The sequence below is a fragment of the Fistularia commersonii genome, chromosome 11 (genome assembly GCF_037954325.1).
Source record: "Fistularia commersonii isolate RoL2024-O1a breed Wild chromosome 11, RoL_Fcom_v1.0, whole genome shotgun sequence".
NCBI lineage: Eukaryota > Metazoa > Chordata > Actinopteri > Syngnathiformes > Fistulariidae > Fistularia > Fistularia commersonii.
The window spans coordinates 19,034,753-19,043,310 of NC_141294.1; the positions used below are offsets into that span (position 1 = coordinate 19,034,753).

The window sequence follows — 8,558 nt, forward strand, 5'->3', positions numbered from 1 at the left end:
AATGTACTTCAGACAGACAGACACAAACACACACACGATACACACACACACAGAAGTCACAATGTACTTCACATAGACAGACAGACACACACACACACACACACACATACACACACACACACGTCCAATGGATCTTGTTGTTAGGACACGCACTGCCTTCTTATCGCTAAAGTTATACACAAACACACACACACACACACATTCAATGGTTCATATTGTAATGACATGCACTGATATCTGATATATTCACACACACACACACACACACACACGCACACATGCGCACACACACACACACACACACACACACGCACACATGCACACATGCACACACACACACATCCAATGGATCGTGTTGTTATGACATCCACTGCCTTCTTATAGCTAAAGTTATACACACACACATACAAATACACACACAAGCGTCCTATGGTTCATCTTGTAATGATGCTGATATCCTATAGTTATACACAAACATACACACACATACACACTCATACAAAAGTCACAATGTGCCTCACACACACATGTTTAATGGTTCATATTGTAATTACATACACTGATGTCTAATATAGTCACACACACACACACACACACACACACACACAGAGCAGTCACAATGTACTCAGACAGACACACACTCTCACACACACACACACACACACACACACACACACACACACACACGTTCAATGGTACTTATTGTATTGCCATACAATGATATCTGATATATTCACACACACACACACCTGACCCGTCCCTCAGACTCAGGCTCCAGCCATCGACTGGCTGCGTTGTCTCCGTGCCGCCGTCCATCCCAGCCCGGTTGCCGAGGACGACGCGGTGCTGTTGCACAATGAGCCCTACGTCCTGGAGATGTCCCGCATTGTCAACAAGTGGCTGGCCAGCCCCGACCTCAGCAGCAGGTACTGTAAGTGACCCCACGCCACCCCAACCTCCCGACTTCCTGTCACAAACAGGAAGTGGCCTTTGCAACCCAGGCGTTATAATGCAGGTTTGGAGAACAATGGGGAATATTACACGCGTGAAATCACGATTTACGATTAAATTAAATGGTGGAGGGTGGTGGAGAAAATAACAATTTATATTGAAAATTTAAAAAAAAAAGCAGTTTATACTTTCCTAAAACATTTAAGTTTAAAAAGGTTTTGTCTCGAATTACAAGTGATAGCACAATTAATAAACTAACTAATCATACAATCTGATGTAAATTATTAATTAAAACCCAATGGGCTTTTCTCTTTTGAGCGGCCCATTGAAGTTTGTCAATTAGTTAATTTATTACGTACTTAATTACACAATTAATTAATTATGGAATTAATTAGTTAACAGTGCAATTGATGTTCATGGTTTAGGTTTATTGCTATATTGTTACTTGTCAATTACTGTACAAGTTACTTTCAATTCATTTGTCAATGAATTGGATTAAGTTATTAATCAGTCAGAAATAACTTAATGGTATAGTAGTTAACTATTAATAATTTAGTAATAACCTATGAAAATAATTCATTTTTGCTTCGGAATAATTAATGATTACTTGATGATAATTATTTCATTTTGGTTAAAAAAAAAATCACAAAATAATTATTGTTTTTTTTTCTGAATCCAACTGCAGTTTAGTTTTAGGTAAGAATAAAAAGGAGCATAATTTTCCTTTTAGCAGAATTTTACCAGAAAGTGTGTCAGTCCAACCTGAAAGGGAACCAGATGGTTCTCGGTTCTGGGATATGGAGGCGTAAAGATGCGTCTTTTGGAAGTTGGTTCCAGAGTTTTAACGCGTTTTAACACCCCGGTTCCAGCGGGCCGCTCCACACCTTCATGGTCTTTAGCCTCCTCCACACCCTGACGCCGGCCCTGGACTCCAGGTTCTCCCAGGCCTTCAACAACCTTCTGGCGGTTCTGGGCGACCCGGTGGAGGTGAGACGGCTGGCCGGCGGCCACCTTTGCGCGTCAGGGCGTCGAGCCCCCGTCTAACGGCCGTTTATCGTCAGGAGGGGACACCCCGCTGGAAACGCTGTCTCCTCGAGACGGAGAGGGGCTTCGGACCCGTTCTGGCCCACCTGCTCCGCCGGAGGACGGCCCTCGCGGAGGTGAGCGGTTGACATGGCGACACCAATTCAGAATTTGTTATTTTTTGTTTTTTTTGCTTATTATGACCACCCTCTTTTCCTCCCGACAGGCAAAGGAGATCGCCGAAAACATCCTCCTCTCCCTCAAGTCCACCCTGGGCGGCCTGAAGTGGAAGGAGGAGAAGTTCTTCCGGGCGGCAGAGGAGAAGGTTACCTGTCAATCACCCCCACGGGAACCTCCTCCATGTTTGTCTCATTTTGTTTTTGTTTGTTATTTTAATGCCAAGCCCCCCCCCCCGCAGATCCGACCCCTGACCCCCAGGCTGTGTTCGAGTCATCGGCTCTCCCGCCCGGCAGACTTGGACTCGCTGTTTTCCGAGGTGGGTGGGTGAGGAACAAGTCACACTTGGGGAGGGGGGGTACATTAGTACATACCTGAATAACAAATACACATTTACACACCGGTATTAACCCCCTGCCCACCCGTCCCCACCAAAGGTCTCTGTAAGAAAGAGTTTCTTCTCCAACTATGTCCTGCTGCTGTCGCTGGTTCAGAGGAGACGCGGCAAACTGCTGCGGGCCGAAGAGGAAGGGGAGGAAAAGGAGGCCCACGTGTGAGTGCCAGCTACAGTGAATACTGCAGTATATGGGGGGGGGGGGTAAAGGTACTGTGGGGGTAAAGATACTCCAGATACTACTTTGTGTGTGTGTTTGCATCATTTGTAGTACACGATGTGACTGCTGGCACTTCAGGTTAGTAATAGTGTATTGTGTCAGTGGTAGTTCATGATATCAGAGGCAGCACAACATGTCGATACTAATGCACACTTTTAGTTACTATTACTGTTACTACACAGTGTCAATTGTACTTTAGTGTGTCAATGCTTGTACAAGTGTTTCAGTAATAGTACATGGTGTCAGTAGTGTTACCACATGTCAGTGCTAATGCACACGATTAGTATAAGTACATAGTGTCAGTTCTAGTTTACAGTGTCTGTGCTTGTGCAAAGGGTGAGCAGTAGTACATGGTGTTAGTAGAAGTACCATATGTCAGTATTAACACACACTATTATTGTGAGTAAACAATGTCAGTATTAGGATACAGTGCCAGTGATAGTACAAGGGTGTAAGTACTAGTACATGCTGGGGTATGTATAAGTAGCAGTCCATGGCATCAGTAGAAGTACATGGTGTCTGTAGCAGTACAACATGTTGTTACTTATTAGCATTCGTACCCAGTGTCAGTACCAGTATTCAGTATCATTGCTTGCACAAGACTGTTTGTAGTAGTGCATGTTGTCAGTAGCCGTACAAGGTATCAGTAGCAATACCACATGTCGCTACAAATGCTCGCTATTAGTATTGGTACGCAGTGTTAGTACTTGTATACAGTGTCAGTGCTTGTACAAGATGTATAAGTAAAAGTAAATTATGTCAGTACTAGAGCCATATGTTGGTACTCATAAACATTATCAGTAAGTATCAGTGTCTTATTAAACTGCATCAGTAGTAGTACACGGTATCAGTACAAAGGTATCAGCGGTATACCTTAGTGCCAATACATAGACTCTAGATAGCACTAGTACATGTTGTCAGTAGTAGTACATGGTGTCAGTATTAGTACATGGTGTCAGTAGTAGTATATGACGTCAGTAGTAGTACATGGTATCAGTCTTAGCAAATGTTACAGTACTGGTACATAGTTTCAGCAGTAGTACACGGTGTCAGTACGAGCACGCGGTTTCAGTATTAGTACACGGTGTTGACTCTGTCTTCCTCTCCATCCTGTCAGTTTGACCGTCGCTCCTTCTCTCCAGGGGGCAGAGCTTGTCGTTCCTCTGGGGATTTTCGTCCCTCCTCTCTTCCACCCCTCCTTCCCCAGGTAAACACGAAAGGTCAAAGGTCAAATTTGTCATTTATAAAAAAAAAACCCTCCAAATTAAAACATAATTTCCTTTCCCGGATTGTTATATTTTAGTTGGTTTTAAATATCATTGTTCATTATTAATTTATGTAATATATATATATATGTTATATTAATATGTTTAATTATTAACTAATGCAAGTTTGCTGGATGATTGTTTAAAAAATGATTTATTGATCTAATTCCCCTGATTTTTGTAACTGTAGCCACTTTTATTTTGATGACTTTCATCCACTTTTCATATTGTTTTTTTTTTTCTAAATTAGAAAACTGACTAAATTAAAATTATGCTTTTGTGCCCTGACAGGGCGGTGAACTACGGCGCCGTGGGTTTCTTCCTCGCCAAGGACGCGCTGCGCCTCCTCCTGCCGGACAGTGAGTTACGCTCCCCCTTTTCCCCTCTCAGCCTTATCGCCTCGTGTGTCTCCCCACGCCGAGTCACGTGACTGCGTCAGTCTCCTCCCAGAGCTCGGCTGTGCAGGAGGTGAGTGAGTGCGTGTGGAATCGCTACCTGAGCGTCACGGGGAGGGGTGGCGGCGGTGATGGGGACCTGACGGCGGCGCAGCGGCACGAGGTGTGGCTGCGGTTCTTGGCCCTGCAAGTGACGCTGCAGGTAGGAGGACCCCCTTTGCCACAACCACCATCTGACCACCAACTAGTACACAGGGTCAGTCCTAGTACACAGGGTCAGCACTAGTATACAGTGCCTGTGGTTGCACAAGGGTGACAGTAGCAGTGCCACATGTCGCTACTAATGCACACTATGAGTATCAGTATGGAGTGTCAGTACTAGTATACAGTACCTGTGCTTGCACTAGGGTGTATGTAGTAATATGTAGTTGCACATTGTGTCAGTTGTAGTACGACATGTCTCTATCAACACACTATTAGTGCTAGTACCCAGTCATTAATAGTATGCATGGGGCTTGGCAGTACCACATGTCGGTATTACTACACACTATAAGTATTGGTATACAGTCAGCAGTAGTACCCAATGTCAGTACTAGTATACAGTGTCAGTGCTTGTGCAAGAGTGTAAGTCAGGGGTGGGCAAACTTTTTGGCTCAGGGGCTGCATTGACTTTTAAAATTTGACAGATGGGCCGGGGCAGCGCAAGATATGATACATATAAAAAAAAATAAAAAATTGTTAACAGTACATATCAGGCTCGTCTGACATTTGCTTTGAAAATAAAACCAACTTGGTTTTGAAGGGTCTGACGTTTGCTTGCATTTCATGCACAGACCAGTTTTTCCCATGTAGCTTCGCTTCCAGCTCATTCATGTGTGTCAGTATGTCCACAGTGAAGGCTAAATCACAAAGCCAATCTGTGTCATTCGGCTCAGGGAAAATTCTCAAGTGTTCTCAAGTACCTCCCAAAAATGAAATAATCTCCTTTTTGAGCTCCCACATTCATTGATCCAATCATTCAATCATTCAAATCAAGTATGAATTCTGTACCAATCTTTGGCGGGCCAGATTAAAAGGACCAACGGGCCGGATCTGGCCCGCGGGCCGTAGTTTGCACACCCCTGGTGTGTTTCCCACATGTCATCAGTAGTCATACAAGGTGTCAATCACGGTAGTGAATGTCGGTATTAGTATTGGTACACAGTATGAGTACTAGTATACAGTGTCAGCGCTTGTATGAGGGTTAAAGTAGATAGTGTCAGTAGTCGTACATCGTGTCAGTAGCAATGCCAAATATCGCTACTAATACACATTATTAGTATTAGTACTCAGTCTGAGTACTAATACCACTGTCAGTACTAGTATATAGTGTCAGTGTTTGTGCAAGGGTGCATGTAGTAGTACATGTTGTCAGTAGTCATACATGATACCAGTAGCAGTACCACGTGTCATGCTATTAGTATTGGTACGCAGTGTCAGTACGAGCATACAGTCTCTGTGCCTGTGCAAGTGTATAAGTAAAAGTAAATGGTGCAAGTTCTACGTGTCAGTACCCCTAGACATTGATAGTGTTAGTACAGTGTCAGTACTTGTTCAAGGATGTTAGTAGCACAAGGTGTCAGCTGCAGTGCCACATGCCTGTACTAACACACTGTGTTAGTACGCAGTGTCAGTACTAATATACAGTGTCACTGCTTGTACAAGGATGTATTGTACTGTATTGTACTGTATGTGGGGTGTTTATCCCTAGGCCTTCCAGCAGAGCCTGGACCACCAGCCTGTTGACTCCTCCCTCTCCGGGTTCTCCCACACCCATCTGCTCCTCCGCTCCTTTTCCCAGGTAACTCCACTCCTCCATCAGCCCGCCGCGCCCTTCCTCACCCTCCTTTGACCCCCCCGTCTCCCCTCCCCGCAGGTGGACTGCGACACGGACCCCGACGGCAACCTCATGCCCCTGGAGACATCCTTCCTCATCACCGCCGTCTGTACTGAGCCCGGCCGCTGCCCATCCCGCCTCCGCTGCCCCAACGGCGAGCGCCGGGCGCTGGAGCCCGCCTGCTGACAGAGGGGTCAGCATGTTTGGATTATTTGCACATTACGTTTTTTTGTTTTTTTTTAAGTCACAAGTCATAAGTTAGAAAAAGATCATTTTGGAGATGAAGAAGAGGAGCCTCTGGCACTATGCTATATTTTCTATTCCCTGTAGTTTCTTCACTGCCGCTTCTTTCTACTTCCATTTCTTTCCGTGGCTCCCCGCTAACTTTCCATGAAATATCTTCAAATCTTTTTTCTGCACATCCCTCGCTCCCCCACCAAGTATAAACAGAAAAGTTTGTATGTTCCTGAGGTTCCAGTCAATTTAATGTCACTGTATCATTCATTGTTATCGTATTAAAAAAGATGAAGGGGACGAGACGTGGAAAAACAAGACGGTGTGTTTTTGCAAAACCATGTCACACGCCCAGCAAATGTCCGTTGGCCATATGGCCACATATGGGGCGGAAGGAGAGGGGTCACACCACCCCCCACACCTCTTCGAAGGCGGAGCACATCTTGGCACAGGTTAGAGCGGCTGACAGGGGGTAGTTGCTGATGGACACTGTCTTCTCTGTGTAGTCCACTTTCACCTGGACACACACACACACACACACACACAGCTTGGTTAGCATCCATGGCTAATCTGGTCTCCTGCAGAATAGTTCCAGGCATGATGGCACTGCTCTCCCCCCAGTGTTCAGCGGCTTACCGCTCCGTGCGCAAAAGCGCCGATAACTACGGTTGCGGGCCCCTCCGGCACCAGTGTCCGGGGGCACACTGGCTCCCCGGCGGAGAAGGAGGTGGAGATACGCGGGCAGCCTGGGGGCAAGTGGTCCGACACCGGGTTCTTGATCATCCGCAGCAGCTTCTGGGGGCCGTCGGCAGCACGGACGCTCAGCTTGTGCAGCAGCTGGACTGGAGGCGGTGGCGACAGCGACGGAGAGATAGGGATGAGAACCTCGTCGCCACTCGTCACTCTCCACCTTACCATTTTTCGTGCGGTCGGTTTTACCCATGAGGCCGCAGAAACGGCTGAAGGTCCGAGGGATGCGCGTCTGGGGGTTGATCTCGATCAGGGCGTTCTTCTCGGTGTGGACGTAGACCTGCAGGAGCCCGGCGCGGTTCAGGGGGCTGTCCATCAGCATGAGGAGGGACTGCATGGAGAGCGTAAAGAAGAAGACGGAGGGTTTGTCAGATATCACGTGAAAGGAGCGCCTGCACCTGCAAGCCGCTGAGTCCAGACAAGTCACCTGGTGCGCGATGTCCGGCCGGATTTGTCCCGGGTCACGTCCACTTTTGATGATGATGTTTTTGTGTTGGTCACAGTTAAGCAGCTCAAAGGTTTTCCCAACCTGTGAGGTTAGAAATAGAAGAAAATACATGTCTTTTCTCACAGTGTTTTATTAAGAACATGCTCTTTCTTCAATCTAAAGAGAGAAATAATTAATAGAACTTCAATCTTTTAGACTGGAATTTGTGTTTTTCTATACAAAGATAAACACGTCAATGACCCAAAATCAAGACCCGACAGCTTTGCATGATTCCCAAAAGTTAAGCTCAATAAAATAATTTGAGATGAAATAGAAGCAAATTTACAGATAAGGAAGTTCTTCATATTTCAATGTCCTCATCCGGTAAAATCCGTGCTTTTAACGAATCATTTAACGTTCCCGAACCCTCAAAACAGCCACTACTTTTGGGCCCGCAGGGGGCGGCCATATTTGCAGTTCCACCATTTGACCACTACACATTTCCGCATCGAAGAGTGGCGCTGTTTCCCGATGCGTCTTCCAAGAGTATCGCAATCACCGCCGCTGCGGTTTTACCTTCACGGTTTCTAACGACGCTCCTTCAAGGACGACCACAAGCCGCCGCTCCGCCATCCGGTCGTGGAGGCTCCGGAGATACTTCGCCGGTTTTGGCTCATACTCATCCAAATGTTCGAGGCCACGCTTCTTGCCGCTTTCCGACGCCATGATGCTTCTTCTCCTGTCGTCGCACAATGATGATGACATCATGGAAAGGATACGTGTTAACGACGATTTTTTTTTTTTTTATAATGACAGTAAAATCGGCAAACTACACCAGATGGTGTT

General features: G+C 46.0%; 2 protein-coding genes across 2 annotated transcripts in view; one reads left to right on the forward strand and one right to left on the reverse strand.

Moving 5' to 3' along the window:
• The window catches only part of kel (Kell metallo-endopeptidase (Kell blood group)), a 13,105-nt gene extending 6,173 nt beyond the window's left edge, over positions 1–6,932 (forward strand). The window contains 11 exon segments of the mRNA XM_086155705.1: positions 766–926; positions 1,821–1,929; positions 1,932–2,111; positions 2,201–2,299; positions 2,393–2,470; positions 2,589–2,704; positions 3,883–3,972; positions 4,322–4,389; positions 4,470–4,627; positions 6,176–6,265; positions 6,341–6,932. Coding sequence (XP_086011831.1) covers positions 766–926; positions 1,821–1,929; positions 1,932–2,111; positions 2,201–2,299; positions 2,393–2,470; positions 2,589–2,704; positions 3,883–3,972; positions 4,322–4,389; positions 4,470–4,627; positions 6,176–6,265; positions 6,341–6,487 — 1,296 coding nt within the window. The 3' untranslated portion in view covers positions 6,488–6,932.
• emg1 (EMG1 N1-specific pseudouridine methyltransferase) lies at positions 6,757–8,453 on the reverse strand. Its single transcript, XM_086155706.1, has 5 exons — positions 8,289–8,453; positions 7,713–7,814; positions 7,475–7,616; positions 7,172–7,377; positions 6,757–7,052 (listed from the first exon to the last, which is right to left on the reverse strand). The coding sequence occupies exons 1-5, from the start codon at positions 8,436–8,438 to the stop codon at positions 6,939–6,941; spliced, it is 714 nt and encodes a 237-aa protein (XP_086011832.1). The 5' UTR covers positions 8,439–8,453; the 3' UTR covers positions 6,757–6,938.
• Between the last annotated feature and the right edge of the window lie 105 nt (positions 8,454–8,558).

What these genes read in the sequence shown, in the direction of transcription:
- emg1 (XM_086155706.1), bottom strand. Translation starts at nt 8,438, where the DNA reads ATGGCGTCGGAAAGCGGCAAGAAGCGTGGCCTCGAACATTTGGATGAG. An exon ending in CGTCGTTAGAAACCGTGAAG is followed by an intron (nt 7,815 to 8,288) that starts GTAAAACCGCAG and finishes CTAACCTCACAG; the next exon opens with GTTGGGAAAACCTTTGAGCT. An exon ending in CCGTTTCTGCGGCCTCATGG is followed by an intron (nt 7,378 to 7,474) that starts GTAAAACCGACC and finishes CACCGCCTCCAG; the next exon opens with TCCAGCTGCTGCACAAGCTG.